Source organism: Belonocnema kinseyi, chromosome 10 (assembly GCF_010883055.1).
Source record: "Belonocnema kinseyi isolate 2016_QV_RU_SX_M_011 chromosome 10, B_treatae_v1, whole genome shotgun sequence".
Classification (NCBI taxonomy): domain Eukaryota; kingdom Metazoa; phylum Arthropoda; class Insecta; order Hymenoptera; family Cynipidae; genus Belonocnema; species Belonocnema kinseyi.
Genome location: NC_046666.1, coordinates 37,332,642 through 37,352,590, shown reverse-complemented (window position 1 = coordinate 37,352,590; position 19,949 = coordinate 37,332,642). Strand labels below are relative to the sequence as shown.

The following is a 19,949-nucleotide window of genomic DNA, read 5'->3' as shown; positions in this document are numbered from 1 at the left end:
CGAATTTTATTTTTTCGGTAATTTTCCAAATCGGTATTTTTCGGTAATTTTATTATTCGTGTATTTTAATATTTGGGAATTTTCCAAATCGGTATTTTTATTGTTCGGCAATTTTATTATTCGCGAATTTGATTCGGGAATTTTCTAATTCGGGAATTTTATTTTTCGGGATTTTTTAGTCGTCCCTATTTTTCGATGTCTTTATTCTTTAAAAAGCCCCAATTTCGTTATCGCGATTGAAGTTTGACAAGTGGCAGGATACAGTAACTAGCGTCGTCACGATTGTGAACTCTGAAATTTTCAGCTTTCTCTCGACTTCACCGAGGATAGAAGCACGACACTGACATTGCTATTTGAATACTGAAATTGTTTCCTGCCCTCAACTCTTCATGCTTTCATTTTCATGTGCTCACGAATCTGGTATAATTTCATTAGGAAAAAAAAACATTAAAACTGTAAACTTTTAATTAAAAATTTGCTGTCAAGAGATTTTGCATACATTAACTATTTTTATAAAAGAGAAATTTTGCATTGTAAATTAGTTGTTTAATATAGGAATATAATTCTCTTCTTAACATTTTTATACCTTACTATAATTTGCAATAAAAATTTGTTGGCACTAATAATATAGAATTACCGTTACTGAATCAAAAAAATTTTGAATTATTTATGCTTTATTGGAAAACAAGTATTTTAGTTTTTAAAATTTTCAAAATACGTTCATAAAAAGTTTTTTAAATTTGCAGGCAAGATTCGATAATAATTTCAACTTTAAGATGATTTTAACATAATTTAAAACAAAATGTTGATTTTTTAACATTTCGAGAAAAAAATAATTTTGAAAGATTTCAAGAAAATTAAAAAATTTATTAAGTTTCCTAAGAAAATTCAAATAATTTTGTATTTTGAACAAATTATTTTGAGAGTAAAGTGAAAGACGTTTGGATAATATCAAATAATTTTCTAAAATTTCAAAAAAGCATGTTGATTCTAAATCAAATTTGTCATTTATGCAAGAATAAAACATTTTAGCAAAAATTCGACTAAGTCTTAGGTTTATTCCGAAATTTTGAAAAGATTAAAAAACAATTTTTGACTTGTAAATATTTCGAAACATTTCAAAAGATGTCCAAAATTATCAAAAAAGAATCTGGAGGAATTTAAGGAATATTTTTCATTTTGGAGAACCTAAAAAACAGAAAATTTTAGGAAAGTTTTAAATTATTTCAAAAGATATTGAGAAGTTTCATAAGTTTGTAAAAGGTTTGAAAATAATTTTAATTTTGAGAAGATTTCCAAATATTTGTATCTGAATGTAGATTTTCAAAAAGGAGATCAGATTCTGTGGACAAATTTAAAAGATTTGCAAAAGATTTTTATGAATGTTGAAGAAAATTTAGAAGATTTTAAAGCAATTTTTTTATTGTTCAAAGATTTCTTAAATTTAAAGTATAAGTCGAGTTCCTTTAATACATATTTAGGAATTTTAGCAGTTTTAAAGCGATTGAAAGTATTTAAAACTGTGTATGATTTTAGAAAATTTATCAACTATTTTTTTTTACTCTAAAAATGTTAATTATTTTTTAAAATGATTTGAGCTTTTTCTAAAATTTCGTAAAATCATGTGAAATAAAAACATTCTCTAGATACTTTTGCGACATATCTGATATCTCCAAAAATATTTCAGAGTTTCCTTAAAAATTTTTCCCCTCAAATTATAATTTTGTTGACATTTTTCTTCATTCTTCTATAATTTTTTTTTTAGTTGAAAATTTGTCTTTATGGTTTGAAAATTATTCTTTTTTGGTACACATTTAAGTTTTTTTGGTTAAAAGTTTAACTGATTAGCTGAAAATTAATCCTCTTGTTTGAAAATATTTCTTTTTTGTTAAAAATTAAATTTGTTGGTTGAAAATACAACTATTTTGTTGAAAATTCTTATTTTTTTTGGAAATTTATCTTTTTTGGTATAATTCAATTGTTTTTATTAAAAATAGAAACGTTTGTTGATTGAAATTTCCACTATTAGCTTTTTTGTTGAGAATTCATCCTCTTTGGTTGAAAATTCCACTATTTGGTTGAAAGTTGAACTACTTTAGTAAAAATTCACTTTTTTGATTGACGGTTCATTATTTTAGTTGAAAATTCATCTGTTTGTTTGAAAATGTTACCATTTTGTTGAAAATTTGTCTTTGTTATTAGAAAATTAATCTTCTTAGTTAAAAATTGATCTATTTCGTTGAAAATTCCACTGTTAGTTTTAAAATTAACATTTTTGTTAAAAGTTCATGTTTACGGCTTAAGAAATGAAATCGGTTGATAAAAAATAATCCAAAAGTTACCTCTTCCGTTGAAAATGTCACTATACCGTTGAAAATTGATCTTTTTTTAAATGTATTTTTTTTTAAATTCAAATTTTCGAATTAGTTTAATAGATATTTAAATAGAAAATTGTAAAAGTTTTGAAGAGATTGAAAATATCGTCAAACTTTGAAAGATTTCCAAAAATTTATCAAATATTAAAAAAATTTTGGGTTACAAATTTCACTATTTTGTTTAAAATGAACTTTTTTTTTATTAAAAGTTCATGTTCACTGCTTAAGAAATGAAACTGTTTAATAGGAAATTCGCGTTTTTTGTATATTTAACAAAAATTTGGTTTAAAATGTAACTGGTTGGAAATTAATTTCTTTTAGTTGAGGATTAAATTATTTTGTTCAAAATTCGTATGTTTTTGATGAATTCAAAATTTTGTGAATTAAAATAAAAATATTTTTGGTTTGCAATATCAAATATTCAATTTTTCGTTGAAAATGCATCTTTTTTTTGTAAAAGAATCATCATTGGAGTTTAACATTCACGTTTTTGGTTGAAAATGTAACTATTTGGTTGTAAATTCTCTTTCCTTGGAAATGTAACTATATCGTTGAAATTTCTTATTGAAAAAAAAATTAATTTTGTATTAATTCATATTTTCGAGTTAGTTTATTAGATATTTAAATACAAATTGTAAAAGTTTTGAAGAGATTAAAAATATTGTAAATCTTTGAAAGATTTCCGAAAATTTAGCAAATATTAAAAAAAAATTTTCACACTTCTAAAAGTTCTACATATCTTTCAAACTGCCTTGAATTTTTACGAAAATTAAAAAAAAAATTCAAATTTAAAATTCAAACTTTTTTGGTTGAAATATTAACTGTTACATTTTTAGTTGCAAATGCATCTCTTCGATTAAAAATTGAATTATACTCTTGAAAATACATCTTTCTGGTAAAAAATTAAAATTCTTGGTTGAAAATTTATCTTTTTGGTTGAAAATTAAATTTTTTATTAAAAAATAACATTTTCTGTTTAAGAAATTAAAGCACTTTGTAGGGAAGTTGTCTGCATTGGTAAAATTTTAATCGTTACTGGTTAAAACGGAAACTGGTTGAAAATTAATCTATTTTGTTTTAGAATTAAACTATTTTGTTGCAAATTCGTCTTTTTTGGATGAATTCAAATTTCTCTTATTGAAAATTAAAATCTTTCTAGTTTCAAATATAAATTATGTTGATAATTATAATAAAATCGTTTTAATTATCAGATATGAAAGGGATTTAATCTAAAGATTTTTTTTCAAATTTGAATATTCTGTCTCACAAATTAAAAAATGTTCTCATATGTTCTTTTTTTGTATTTCATAAATAGTGCAGAAAAATAATTTATCTTCTATCTCATACTCTCGCTGCAAACATCTAGATTAGTCAAATTCTATAGAATATTAACACATCTCCATACACCTTCGCTGCAAATCGCTTCGATCTAGCTTGCATGCTGCATATTTAATTCGATGATGCAAGATCGAGACAAGGATACATATATACATTTATACACATATTGCATATATCCGAGCAGTTGATCTTTTCAGCAAAATGCTTACAAATACAATCGTCCCTTTGACTCAACGAAGTGAGAATTTAACATGAAAGATTTCATTCAGAAAAAAGATTCTTTGAATCAAAGAAAAATATTTTTTAATTTTTATGTCGATGGAATGATGATTTGTGATCTACTAGTCTAAACCGAATGGTTATTAGTCTTTAGCTATGAAAAGTATCCTCTCTGCCTCCACTGGGATCGGCAATCTGAAGACCTGGGTTCGAATCCCGACAGAGCTAGAAATTTTTTTGACACATCAAAAGACTTAACATTTTGGATTAGACTAGTAGATCAAGAATTAATACTCCCTGAAAAAATATTCTATTACGGTTTTATTAAGTTTGAAGTTATTTTTGTCAAATGAAAAGAATTGTTTTAAAAAACGGTTTATTTAATTCAAGAGAAATATTTTTCTTATTAAGTTTGAAATTGTTATTCTTTATTTATATATTTGCGAATTGTGTGAAACCTCTCTTGACTTAACTGGTTTATTTACTCATTGACTCATGAACACGATTAGAAAAAAAAATTATGCTGCGTAAAATGTTTCAGCTGAAAAAAAATTCACGTAGAGTCTCGTAGAACGTGAGTGAAAGCGTATCTTCTTTATGGTGCACTAAAGCACCTCTAAAGTACTTTAGTGCTCGATTGTCGAACATGTTCTCGGTGTTCTAGAACTTTTATCGAAATTTTTTTGTCATTTGATATTTATTTAGATTTCTATAGAAAGTTGGAAACGAATATTCAATTGCGGATTTAGTCTCTTTCTGGAATTTCAGAAAAAATTAAAGAAAGAATCTTACAGGAGTTTATGTAAAAATCTAGAATTTACTAGACTTGAATTTAATTCAAATTTGAATTTTGAAGTTCATTAAAAAAATAGAAATTATTTTATTTTAAATTCACAATTTAATTTTAAAATTCCGCAAAATGTCTTTAAAAATTAGACAATTTAAAAATAAAATTCAGCATTTTTAAATGAAGGAAGAATACAAATTTTTAAATTATTTTATATGAAAGTCATTAAAATTAAAGAAAATTCAAAAAATTTTGAAATAAAATATTTTAAAAAATGGTGAAAATTAAAAAATACAAACCTATACCTTAAGGTTTGAAAATTAGCTAATTTTGTATTTATTTTAAAGAACTCTAAATTGGAACAGGTTTCGAAGTAAATATTTTAAATATAAGATTTTAATTTTTAAATATTTCAACATTAGAAATTTTTTTTAACAATATTTAACCTTGAAAATCAATTTAAATCAAATGAAATTACAAGTATTTAAATTTTAACGTCAATTTTTCAAAAAACATACATAAATTATTTTTTTAATTCCATAGAATTTAATCTAAGTTAGATGTTCCAATTTTATTTTCAGATTCTGGAGATTTTTACCAAATTTTTTCGAAGTCCATCGAAAATTTGTAAAAAGTTTAAAATTAACAATGTAGAGACGATTCATTAAACCACATAAAAAGTAGATTTTCATAAAAAATCTTAATAGTTCTTGCCGAATTTTGGTTGAATTTGGTCATCTCTAAGAAAAACATCCTATAGCTTTATGCGGGCTAAAGAATTTTTGTGCCTAGGAGAACTTTTCTTCACCAGATATAAAATTTCTAATTTTTTACATTCTTAATTTAAAAACAAATATATAAATATGTATAAACAAAGCAAAATGAGAAATTTTAATGTATTTTTAAACCACATAATTTTTTTATATTCTTTAAATATTTGAAAATAAATTTAAAAAATTAAATAAAAAATTCTAAGTCCTTATCATAATTATCTTAAAATTGAAAGAATTTGTCTTTTTGAAATATTTTTTTCTAAAAAGTTTTTACTTTTCAAGTCGAATTAATTTCGCAAGAGAAAAGTTTATAGTTTAGGTTTAATTTAAACCTGCAATTTTGCCCATTTAAAAGTTTCTCAATTTGGAATACTTTGGAAGATTCTTTATTTTTTTAATTTAACTTGAAATTCTTGTATATTTTAAACAATTTAAATTTTGTTTTCTATTTTTATCTTTTTCATTACATTTTTTATGGGGAAGGATATCTTATTTTGAATTATTTAAAAACGATACACCTAAATTTGAAATTTTTGTTATTCTAAAAAAAACCTCTTCAAGTGGGTCAAATTCAAATATTGTATACAATTTTTTCGAAAATATATCATTACAATTCTTAAATAGTTCCATTTGAAACTTATTTCTCTCTAAATTAAAAAATTGAAAGCGCATCAAATTCAAAGTTTTCCAGCTGAAAAGTTTCAAATCTAAAATTATTAAATTTGAGAGATTTTGGAAAATTACACTTTTGAACCGAAAATTCTCTCGACCACAAAAATGGTTTAGTCTACATAAAAGTTACATATAGGTTGCCTTTTCAATATTAGCATAAATAATAAAAAAAGTTTGCAAAAAAAGATGTGGTTTTGCAACAAATCTTCTTTATTTTTTTCTTCCAATTTTGAAAACATGAAAAAACTATTTTCTGGAAACGCCTTTCTGCTCAAATAATTGTTTTTGTTGCCCAAAGAATTTTTACCTCTGAAAAATATAATTTTCGAATTTGTATTGTAAGCAATGCAAAATATCAAAGAAGATCAAAAATATTTTTTATAGAAATTATCTAGATGTGCAAACTTTTATCTTAAGGTTTTTTGTATATTTCGTTGTTTCCGAGAAAAATGCGCAAATTTAATTTAATTAAAAAAAATTGTCGCTACAAAAATGGTGTAATCAACATAAAACTAAGAGGCCTAAAATATCCCGCAAAAAAATTTCGACAATGTAAAATTCTCGAATCAAAAAATTTCCGAATAATAATATGTTCTATCAATAAAAGTCTCGATTTGAAAAATTCCCGAATGAATATAATTTCCAAATAATAAAATTTCGAATAATGAAGTTCCCAAAAATTTCGTAATATTACCGAATTGCAAAATTTGCAAATAATAATATTCCTGACAAAAAATTGCCGAATGATAAAATATCCGCACTAGAAAATACCCGAAATATAAAATTTCCAAATTTAAAAAATTAAATTTGTTTGTGTAAATATAATTTTTTTAAAAACAATAATCAAACATTTTAATTAAAAAAATTTATTTATAATGCTTAAACTTTTTAAAATTATAAAAAATTTAAATAACAATAATTAAGAAAATTTCATCCAGAAATATATTATTTTCATTTGTTGTTATTTTAAATTCAAACAATAATTTTTAAAGCTTTAAACATCAAAAATAATTTTTTCATAAAAATATTTGATTTTTGTATTTTTAATAAATAATATTCATACAAAAATTTAATATTTTAATTTCGGGAATTTTCTAGTTTGGATTTTTCATATTTCGGTAATTTTCTGTCGGTGATCTTATTATTCGGGAATTTTTGAAGTCGATAATATTATAAAATAAACTGATCGGAAATTTTACTATTCGACATTTTTCCCATTCATGATTTTTCTTATTCGAGAATGTTATTTTTCGGGAAAGTGTAGAATTCCGGAATTTGATTTTTCTGAAAAATTATTATATGTGAACATTATGCGGGAATTTTACAGTGTAGGGAATTTTATTTTTCGGGATTTTTTAGTCGTCCCGTTCACCGAATATTTACCGTATTGAGAGTCAAACTCAAACCAAAAAATATTAATAAAAAATGTGTGATATTTTGTGTGAAAATTGACTTCACATTTTCAACAAAATCTTCTCGTAAATTTGAACCTTTTTCTAGATTTTCTGACAGATTTTAAACCAGTATGGTAAAATTTACCAGAATCCAAAAAGATAATTAGAGCGTCTACATATAAAAAACTATAGCATATTAAAGAAAGAATTTGTTTTTTTTATATAGAGGGCAAAACTCAGATACTCGAAATTTCGTGAAAAAATTTTTGTTCCCAAATCAGCAACATGCTAGCCTATTTTGAGATGGAAAAAATCCTAAATGTATTTTCAAACAATGATAATTTAAGAGAAAGGAACAAAATCGCAGAAAATAATTTTAAATTAAAGTTAGAGACTACGCATTTTTATTGTTCTTTTTGTAGAGAGGTCTTCGCTTTCGCAAATATCAAACAAGACTTCAGATTAAGAAATGAGGTGTCATTATCAAAATGTAATTATGAACTTATCGATGGATATTTGAATCATTTTCTTTTTGCAGTCAAAAGTGCTATCAGTCTGGGATGACTGAACAATCACGAAAAATAAAATTCCTTGTACTGTAAAATTCCCGATTAATAACATTTCGGAATAATAACATTTCCGAAGTATAAAATATCCAAACTAGAAAATTCTCGAACCTCAAGAATTGTATGTTGTCTATAAGTTTCATTAATTCATTGAAAATATAATAATCAAATATTTTTATTAAAAAATTATTTGTAGCGTTTAAATTTCCCAAAATCCTTGTTTGAATTCAAAATAACAATAATTGAACAAAAATTGCCTACAGGAAAAATATTTTTTCAATTATTGTTAGTCTTAATTCAAACAATAAATTCAGAAACTTTAAACATTAAAAACAATTTTTATTTGATACAAATATTTCATTAACGTATTTTAAATAAATGAATGAAATTTATTTTTGAAAAATCTAAATGTTTAAATTTGGATATTTTCCAGTTCAGATATTTTATAATTCGACGATTTCTGTTTGGAATTTTATTTTTCGGGAATATTCAAATTCGGAAATTCAACAATGTCTGGAATTCTCTTTTTCGGGATTTTCAGTCGTCCCATTAGCCTAAATCGAAATCATGTTCATTCGTAATAGAGATATATTAAAATATTTTGTTTTACATTTTTGGATTATAATTGCAGATCGAGAGCAGATTCGGTGAGATCGAAATCGCCGTTGACGGCCTCACCAGCTTCTCCTGGGCCATTGTCTAATTCGTTACATGGCAGTTTCCATAGTAGTCTTGGCAGCGATGGAATGTCATGTAGTAGTGCAAGGTCTTCTTCAGCATCTCCGGATTCTGCAAGATATTCGTCTACACCGGTAATATTTATTGAAAAATTATTATTTTTCAATCTGTAAAACATGTCAAGAAAGCTTATTTTTCATTTTTTAAGAAAATTAAAAACCTTTCTTAAAAAATGAATCTGAGGGAACTTTTAATATCTCACTCGGGGATTGATTCATGTATGTTTTGACGGGCTGAAATTAAACAATTAAAAAGTGTTTAAATAAATAATTTTTAATTACAAGTTTTAAAGAGCTAATTAAATTACAATTACAAAAAAATATGAACTTCATAAATTCTAGTCTAAAGTTGAAGGAGTTAGAATGTGAACAACCTTAAAAATCTGCATTCAAAATTCACAATTGAAAATTAAAAGGGTAAATAATTGAAATCTTAAAATTTAAACATTTATGATATAACAATTTTAAATGACATGAAATGCTGCAAAACTTCTTTTAAAATGCGACAGTTTGAAAATTAAATTAAAAAATTTTAAATTAGAGTAAAAGAAATTTTTTTAAATTATTTCAAAGTAAATATTTTAAAATTTAATAATTTAGAATTTAAAGAAGACAAATGAATTATATAAATAATGGGAAATTCGTCTTTTAAGTTTAAAAGTTATTCTGTCGTCGTAGAAACTGAATCTTTCATTTTTTTTGAAAGTGGAACTGCTTTGTTTTGAATTCATATGTTTATTTTTTTTATACTGCATCTTACTTCAAAAACATTCTCTTTTGTTGAAATTTTTTTTTTTAATACATAGGTTGAAAACTATTTTTTAACTATTTAATTTTTGGTTGAAAATTTATTTCTTTTACTTCAAAATTCATGTATATTGTTAAAAATTTATTTTTATTTTTGTTCGTAATTGAACTATTTTTCTGAATTTTTTCTTTTAATGAAAAATTAGTTTTTTCAAATGAAAATATAACTATTCCATTTTTATTTAAAAATGTATCCTTTTTAGTAAAAAATTCATATATTTCATTGAAAATTCGTCTTTTTTTTAGAAAATTCATCTTTATGGTTTAGAATGTAGGGTGTACGTAGAAAATTCAATTGCTTGATTAAAAATATAACTATTTTGTTGAAAACTCTTTATTTTGGTTAACATTTTTTTTCAACTGAAAATGTAACTGCTCCTTTATTGGTTGATAATTAATATTAGTCTTTTTGGGTAGAATATTAACATTCTTCTTTAAAAATTCATCTGTTTGGTTGAAAATTAATTTTTTTGCTTGCAAATTTAAGTATTTTGTTAATAATTAATTTCCACGGTTAAAAATGATTGTTTTAACCGTATAAATACAACTATTTCACTTTGGATTTAATTTTTTTTTTATTTGAAAAATCATAGGTTTTTATGGAAATTCGTCTTTTTAGTAGAAAATTAATCTGCTGGGTTGAAAATTAATTTGTTGAAATAAAGATTCCTTATTTCAGTTGAAAATTGATTTTTTCGTTTAAAAATTGAACTTTTTGTTTAAAGATTCATGTATTCTGTTGAAAATTTGTCTTTTTTGTAGAAAATTTATTTTTTCAGTCGAAAACTCAACTATTTAGTTGAAAATTTAACAGTTTTGTTGAAAGTTTACTTTTTTATGGTTGAAGATTATTTTTTTAACTGTTGAAAACTCATTTATTTTGTTGGAAATTCGTCTGTTTTGGTATAAAATGAATCATTATGAGTTGAAAATTTATATTTTCAGTTAAGAATTTATACATTTGGTTGAAAATATGTTTTTGTTTCTCTAGAAAATTATTCGTCTTTATTGAAAATTCAGTTTTGTCGGTCAAGAGACCTCATTTTAATTGAAAAGGAATTTTTTCGTTTAAAAATTTAACTATTTTCTTAAAAATTCACTAAGTTGGTTAAAAATTCATATTCTTTCCCTGGCGAGCCGAAGGAACCGAATAGAGCCTCTAAAAAGTACTCGTAAAGACCCCATTGGGTCCCCATTCGGTTCCTTTTGAAAAAACAAAAAAAAAAAAACAGCAAAATCAACTTTTAAATGGTTGAAAGTCAGATTCTACGTTAAAATTCCCTATAGAAGGTCACGGAATAATCGCAATAACTTTTTGTGAACGGGAAAAAGTTTAAAAAAATACAAGACGTATAACGCCTGTTGACTGCTACACTTCAAACGCATCATCTGTAAGTAGCAGTCAACAGGCGTTATAGATCTTATATATTTTTTTAACTTTTTAACGCTGCAAAAAAAAGTATTCCAAATACTCTGCGAGTTTCCAATAGAAAATTTAACGTAGAATCCGAATTTCAACAGTTTAAAAATTGATCTTGCTGTTTTTTTTAGTTTTTTAAAAAGGGACCGAATGAGGTCTTTACGGTTACTTTGCAGAGGCTCCAGTCGGTTCCTTCGGTCCGCGAGGGTTGTTAGAAAATTAATTTTATTGGGGGATAAGAAGTGGAATAAAGCGTGTGTTGTTACAAACACGGACTATCCATGTGCCCACCTCCCTTTAAAAAATATTTGAAAATATAAAAAAATATTTAAAGTGAGTGAAAAAGAAATAATACAATTGAAAACACAGAAATATAAAAAAAAAATGCAGCTGCTGTTTCTAGCGGACCTCGCAAATGGAACGGTTACGCTGCAACTCAACGTTCGATATTGCATGTCCAGTTACCCAACACAGAATGTAACGAATACTTAATTATTAATTAATAACTGATTCAATTCTTATTGATTATATTATTACTTAACGAATTTCACGTCTATGAATCAAATAACTTAATAAGGAATTAGTAAAGTAAATTATATAAATGTATGTTTTAATTCATTTTAATTTTTTATTTAATTAATTTTAAATATTAAAAGAATATTGAAAAAGAATCCAAAGGACTTTAGCAAATTTCCAAGCTTTGCAAATATTTCAAAAGATTTTAAAGAGATTTTATTATATTTCCGAGGACTTCTGTAATTCCTAAGGATTTTAAAGAATTTCAATAAAATATTTTATTAGATTTACCTGGACCTCAAAGCATTTTATAGGGCTTCAAATATTTCCAGATATTAAAAGGAATATTATCAGCTTTATGCAATTTCACGGGATTTTAACCAAATTTATATTTTAATGGATTTCAAGGAATTTATTTACAAAAATTGATGGATTTCAAAAGATTTTGAAATTAAAAAACAAATTTCAAACATTTTTAATATATTTCAATAATTTTAAACATTTCTCGATTGACTTAAAGGGTATTTAAAAAGATTCCCAAGAATTTGTAAGCGTCTACAAAATTTTAAGATAATTTTTAAAGATTTTAAAGATTTTAAAGATTTTTAACATTGTAGGGTATTGCAAAGGATTCTAACGAATTTTCAAGAGATTTAAACAAATGTAATGGTTTTAAGTAATTTAAAAAAACATGTGCGAATTAAAGAATTTTTCAGAATTTCAGAAGATTTTGAACAATTTTATAAGATCTATAAGGTTTTAGGATATTCAAAAAGATTCCAGGATATTTTCAAAGTATTTTAATGGATGTGATCAAATTTTCAAAGATTTCAAGGATTTAAATTTTTTACAATATTTCAAGGGGTATAAAAAGGTATTTAATTAGATTGAGAAAAGTTTAATAGGATTTCCAAGAATTAAAGGGTATTAGTTTTTTTTTTTAATTTTAAGGATTAATTTAATTTTAATTTTTAAAATTAAAAAATTATTAACGATCCTAATTAAGTGTTTCAAAATTGAGAAAATAAAAAACAAATATTTGTGAATTTTAACTTTCCTTTATAGGTTTTAAAATTAAAATTTTTCATAATTGCGCATTTAACATGATAATATTAAATTTAAATCACAGATACTTTCCAGACAAATATTATTAAGACGCATATCATGTAGTATTAAATGACATTCAAAGTGATTGGATAGATTTATCATTAAATAAAATTTAATTTAATATTTTGTATAATTTTTCTTATTTTTCCCGGGACTACAGACAGGTATACACAATTGCCGGAATTTTGCAGTTTACAGGTGCAAACACTTAATTTTCAACAACAAAAAAAAAACAATTTCCGGAAAAATCTCTATTTCAAAGCCGGTATAATTGCCCTTAGACTATGCGGTAAAAATATTACATAAAAATATTCATGCTTCTAAACGTATTTTTGATGGGACGAAAACCGCAGTTCTTTGAAGCACCTTAAGGCCATTTTAGAAGTGTATCCTATTTCAGATGTAATTAATGTAAAAGTATCGAGAATGGTGATTACGGTGAAAACTATTGGATAGTTTGTGGAATTTCCGCGGCTTTGAAAAAATGTAATTATTATAAAGTAAATTTGATCACGTCATCTAGAAGATGTGAAACGTAGGAGAAAGAAAAAGAAAAGTTTAACATGAATGAGAACGCGACGACACGCAAGATTATCGGCGAGGCATAAAACGGGGCAAAAAAATCGAGTGGTAGCGACGAAAGATTTTGATTAATAGTCATTGAGCGCGAAATGATGCAGTCTCGTTAAGTGGAAGTCGTTTAATTTGTTAGAATAAATCTCATTAATGAAAGTTTTAATAGGCCTCATTAGATTATTCTTAAGACTCTTATCATACGAAATTTCAGCAAGTTTCCCTTATTAGTTTTGCTAAGATGAATGCTCCTGAAATTCAAATATAATTAATTCGATGATAATTGAAAAAATAATTAATGATCTATTTAAAAAAATATAATTAACGGCCAAAGGAGAATTTGAGTTAATCAATGAGATGAAAATTTAAAATTGAAAGTTGAAAATAAAATGATACGAAAATTTGAATCAATCAAGTTATTCCACAAAAATATTGTCAGTATTTTCCATATGAGAAAATAATATTTTTATTTATTAATTCCACAGAATTTTTTTATTTTGAATATGATTGAATTCAAAATCAAACAATTTAATTAATTTAAAAATTTTTTACGTACGAATTTAGTATGTCCCTTAAGTATTGAATTTTTGAAAAAGTAGTAACATTTTCAACTTGAATGATGAATTTTTAGCCAGGAACATTGATTCTATACCAAAAAAGTCGAATTTTCAACCTAATAGTTAATGAATTTTTGACCAAGTGTATAAAGTTAAAAAATTTCTTTTCAAACAAAAAAATTTATATTTATTAATAAAATAGTTAAATTTCAACGAAAAATATTTGAAAATTTTTTAAAATGTTGTAATATTGCCAAATTACAAGATTTCGCTGCAAAAATGGTTTATTTTTTTCTTTAATTTTAGGAAATCATTTGAAATATTTTTGAATTTTCTCTTAGAATTTATTTTATAAAATAAAATATTATTTAAATATTGCCCATAAATTGCAAGCAAATATTTCTGCTATATTAAAACTTTACAAAATTCACAAAACGTTTCTAAATTTTTTTCAACATCTTCGAATATTTTCTTTAAAAAAATTCTATATAGGTGAAGGCATTCAAAAGCGAAAACTTAAAAAGACGGTATCATAATTCACGATCGAAATGTAAAGGGAATTCAAATTTGAGGCTTAAACGATCAGTGTGTTGAAATTTTGAATCAAAGCATCTTTCAAAATTGGAGGATTTAAAAATAAAGTTAAAAAATTTCAAATAAAAATTTTTCAAATTATTTTAAAGTAAAGCTTTCAGAATTAAACACTTTTATATCACAAACGTCAATCTAAAAGATTTTAGGGACGACTGAAAAAATCCAGAAAAAGAAAATTCCCAAAATTTAAAAATTCCTAAAAAAGAAAATACTCGAAATAGAAAACACCCGTTATTAAAAAGTTTATATAAAAAACCTAAATTGTAAAATTTCCAAATAATAAAATTCCTGAAGAGTTTATTGTGTGTTATTAACTCTATTATAATTGAAAAAATGTGCCAAAAGACGTTTTTTTTTAAATGTGCATAATAGTTTTTAAAAATTATTACTCTTCTAATAAAAACCTTGAACTTGTATTGTTCTTTTGTCTTGAGAAATATATTTTTAAATAACTGCATCAACAAATTCAAGGAAAATTTTTTTTTTAGATCGATCACCCAAAGAATAATTTTTGTTGATCCAGATATTTCAATATTGTGTTTTTAATAAATAAATATAATTTATTAAAGAAGTTCTCAATTGTTTAAATTCGATAATTTTCTGTTCGGAATTTTGTTATTTGGGAATTTTACAATTTGGAGAACACTGAGAAATCCCGAAAAATCAAATAGTCGACTCTTTAAAAATTCCGAATAGAAAATTGTTGTAATTTTTCTTAATACACTAGGAAAATTTTTTACCAAAATTATTTATCCAGAAATATATATTTGTTTAATTATTCTTATTTCTTCAAACAATAATTTAATAACTTGAAATATTATTTTTAAAAGTCTGATAAAAATATTTGATTATTGTATTTTCAATGAATAAATAATATACACAAATTTAAATTGTTTAACTTTAGCCATTTAATAATTCGGGAATTTAAAAATCCGGTAACATTCTACACAATCGGCAATTTTATTATTCAGAAACTTTACTCATTTTTAAACTTTTACAATTTTGATGATTTTTATAAAAGTATTATAATTTCGGGAATTTCATTGTACGGAAATTTTATATTTGAATTTTTATTTTATATTGAAATTTGCTATTTACTCCAAAGGACTTTAAGTTTAGTTTTGGTAGGATGAATGCTTGTGAAATTTAAAAATATAATTAAATCCATACTTGGTGAATATAAAAAAATTAATCATCAATTTAAAAAGTATGTTTTAATATCAAAGGAGAAAAGAAATGATTTAGTGAGATGTAAATTTAAATTTAAATTTGAAAATTGAAGTTAAGAACACTTGAATCAATCATCTATTAATATAAGTGAAACAAAAATTGACAGTCAATTTTTTTCGGACGATGGTGGATGAACTTGTATGATGATGGGAAATCATTTTTGTCAGTTAGTATTTTTTATTTTAAAAAAACAAACTATTTTTGGTTATTAATTCCATAATATTTTTTTATTTTGATTTTAAATACGATGGAATTTTCTGTATTTTGTAGATTACAAAGACTGAAACGCGTAAACCGTCTGTGCGCAGATTGGGTGCTAGCAAGGAATTTGTCAACCTCTGCCTTGATACACACAACTTCTATCGAGCACGACATGGAGTTCCGCCCTTACGTCTCAACAAGCAGGTTAGTTTTGATTAAAAAAAAAATTTTTTTAACGATACCAAAATTTGTTGAGTTTTCAATGAAGAATTATAATTGAATATTTAGAAAAAAACACATGGAAAATTGTTTGGGTTGAAGCAAAAAAAATATTTGTTTGGTCACTACAACAAGGAACGAATTTGATATAAATAAAATTGGTTTGTATCAAAACAAATATATATTTAAATCAATCAAATATTTGTTTGACCTTTTGCCCAAGAAAAAATGTACTTGAACCATTTTTCTGAGTAAATCTCGTTTTTAAATAAATTCCTTTCTGCCATAGTGTTAGAAAAAAAAGAAAACAAAAAGCGCGGAAATCAATTAATAAATTTTGTTCCTTTTACGTCCTAGTTTTATAACGCTGATTCTCAGAAAGTTTTACGTAATTTATAAAAGGTTTATGACCCACAAAGTCGCATATATTGGAACAATACTATCTTTTATAGGATTAGCCACTCCTTTGGAAAGGTTTCATTCTATTCTGTCACTGGAAAAATTCACACACTCAGAAAACGACTTGATTGAATCAACAAAATTTTTTTTTGTTAAACAAAAAGCATGTGGTTATTATATAGAAAACAAAATATTTTAATGGCCGAACTAAGTTTTTTTTGGTGGCTTTAAACAAATATTTTTGTGGATAGAGTATTTGGTTGATTCAACAAAGTTTTTGTTGGTTGAACAATAGAATGTGGTTAGCATATGAAAAATGAGATATTTGGTTGATCCCAATAAATTAGTTCGGGGCTTTAACCAAATATTTTGGCAAGAAAAAACTAGTTGGTTGAATCGACAAAATTTTTGTCGCATCAACCGTAGAATGTGGTTATTATATGGAGAAAAAAAAATTTGGTTCATCCAACTAATTAGTTACTAGCTTTAACTAAATGTTTTGGAAAACGATCATATAAAAAAATTAGTTGACCCAAATACATTTTTTGTTCTCTTTAATCAATTTTTTTGGTATATAGAGTATTTGGTTAATTTAACAAAGAAAGTTTGTTATGTCAATACAATATTTCGTTGAATTAACACAGTTATGGTTGGTTCGACACAAGAATGTGGTTATTAAATAGAAAACAAAATATTTGAATAGCTCAACTAAATTTTTTTTGCGGCTTTAACCAAACCTTTTGGCAGATAGAGTATTTGGTTACTCAAACAAAGAAATTTTGTGGGGTCAGTAGAATATTTGGTTGAATCAACAAAGATTTTGTTGCTTCAACCATAGAATATGCTTTTTATATGAAAAAACCAAATATTTTATTGGCTCACCTAAATTTGTTCTTCGCTTTAACCAAATATTTTAGTAGTAGAGTAATTGATTTACTCAACAAGAAAATTTTGCCGGGTAAACAAATATTTGGTTGAATCAACAAAATTTACTTGCTGCTTCGACCACAGAAGATGGTTATTATATGAAAAACAAAATATTTGGTTGATCCAACTAACTTGGTTGGTGGCTTTAAACAAATATTTTAGTAGATAGATTATTATGTAACAAAATTTCTTTTTTGTTTCAAACACAGATTGTGGTTATTATATGGGAAATAAAATATTATAGGATATATTATTGATTTCATTAGAATATATTATTATATATTCTTATAGAAAAAATAAAATATATTTGTTGAACCGCCTAAATCAGTTGGTGGCTTTAACCAAATATTTTAATAGATAGAGTATTTGGTTAGTTCAACAAAGAAATTTTGTTGGTTCAACCAAATATTTGGTTGAATCAATAGTAATTTGTTTCTTTTAACCAAATTTTCATGTATACCTAAGAAAACTGTTTTTTTTTTATTCGAGAAAATATTTTTCTGATTTCATAAGGTGTGCTAATCATGAAAAAGAACAATTCCATTTGTGTATAATTTTTCTAATATGTAATTAACGACGTTCTATGCTGGACATTCTAGCTTAAAATAGTCAAATTTTTAATTTGAATTATAAATTTGACCAAAAAGGCTAAGCGAATATATTAAGAAAAGTTTAGGTTCAAAATGTTTATATAAATATTATTTGTTCTATTCATACATTTCCTTTTTTATCAGACAATAGTTACAATTTTTCACTCCATTACAACTATTAAAAGTTCATTTTTTTTCTTAAAAGATATTATACAAGTCTCTTTGTTATTTTTCTTAATGAGGTTTATTAAGGAAATTGTTTAATTCGCGAAATGAGTAATCAATAGTAATCGTACTTTTAATTTATAATTAAAAAGATAAATACTGCAAAATATCCAAAAAGATTTTCAAAATTGTCCAAATTAATCCGGAAGATTTAAAGGTACTTTTTTACATTATGCAGAATGTTTTAATGATATTCAGAAATCTCAAAACTTTATGAACAACTTCTTACACATTAAAAAAAAATTAGAATTATTCAAAAGGATATTTAGAAAGTTTAGAAGTTAATGCAGAATTACAAAAATCGAGCTTTTTAGGAATTTTAAAAGTTTTCAATTGGATGACATTAAAAAAAAAATATATTCTTAGGAATATTTTTAATGACTTTTTAACGACTTTTAACAAAAATAATTAATTTCAAAAGAATAATTAAAAAGATTTCAAGGGATTTCAACATTTTTAATAAAAGAATCAGAAAAGTTTCAAGTTTTATTAAATTATGCAGATTTTGTTTAAAGACAAAAAATTTGAATAATTGTAAATGCTATTTGCTTTTTGAAAATAAATTAAAATTAAAATTCGTCTAAATTAAAATCTAGATGTTTATATAGTATTAAAAAAATGTAAGAAAAATCCAAATATTTTCAAAAGAAATAATTTAAAGGTTTAGATGTTTTGAAAATATTTCAAAGTAATTAAAATTTTGAAAACATTTCAAAAAATAAAAAACAGAATGTATATTTTTTAGGATTCCAAAATAATAAGACGTATTTAAAGAATTTTGAATGATTTCAAGGAAAAGAATAAAGCTCCCTGGGAAAATACCACATGCTTTTTTATTTTGCGAAATAAATTTTCAGAAAGAATTGAAAAAGATTTCATAAAATTTCATTTGATTTCGTAAAGTTTCATAGAAAAATAAGAAAGATTGTAAATCAATATTTTTCAATCTTGCGCGATCACAAAATTGTGAAAAAATTTGATTAAGTTTAATAGATATTTAGAAATTTTTGACAGATTAAAAAATAATTTAAAAATTTTAAACATTTCCAAAAATGCAAAAAAATTAAGATTTTTGATGACGTCGAAAGGAAGGAGCTTTGCAAGAATTTAAAAAGGTTTCGTGAAAATCAAACAATTTTCTTTAGATTCAGTTGTAAAATTTAAACAAATTTTTATCATGAAAAATTAATTATTAAAGGAAGTTTAAAAAGATTTTAGAAGATTTCTAATATTGTAAAAAATAATGCGGAAGATTTTAATACAATTTTTTTTGCAGAAAGTTTTTGAAATTTTCATCCGCTAGCCTTTCCTTCATTTCAAATCATCTTCCCTTCTTCCCCTTCATTCACCTATTTTCCCTTTCTAATTTCTTCTAATTTTCTCTATTTCCTCTACACTTATTTTCACTAAATTGCTCTAATTTTTCCTTCACTAACTTCTCTACTTCTAGCTAATTTTACCTCAATTCCCTTCTCCTCATTTCCCCTTATTCCCCTTCCATTATTTCCCCTTATTTCTGCTCTAATTTTTCTTCACTTCCTCTACTTTTCTCTCCTGAATTTCCCTTTACTTATACCCAATTCCTAATTTCCTCTTACTTCCCCTATTCTTATGTTCTCTCAATTCCTCTAATTTTGTCAATTCCCCTTCAGTTACTTTCTCCTCATTTTGCCTACTTCCCTTTAAATCATTTCACCAAATTTCTTCCCTCATTCTCCTTCGT

General features: G+C 24.5%; 1 protein-coding gene across 3 annotated transcripts in view; it reads left to right on the top strand.

Moving 5' to 3' along the window:
* LOC117181852 (repressed by EFG1 protein 1-like) overlaps positions 1 to 19,949 on the top strand; it is a 119,085-nt gene that overhangs the window by 78,772 nt on the left and 20,364 nt on the right. For all 3 annotated transcript variants that reach the window (XM_033374854.1, XM_033374852.1, XM_033374853.1), the window contains 2 exons: positions 8,756 to 8,936; positions 15,936 to 16,070. In XM_033374854.1, coding sequence (XP_033230745.1) covers positions 8,756 to 8,936; positions 15,936 to 16,070 — 316 coding nt within the window. The remainder of the gene's footprint in view (positions 1 to 8,755; positions 8,937 to 15,935; positions 16,071 to 19,949) is intronic.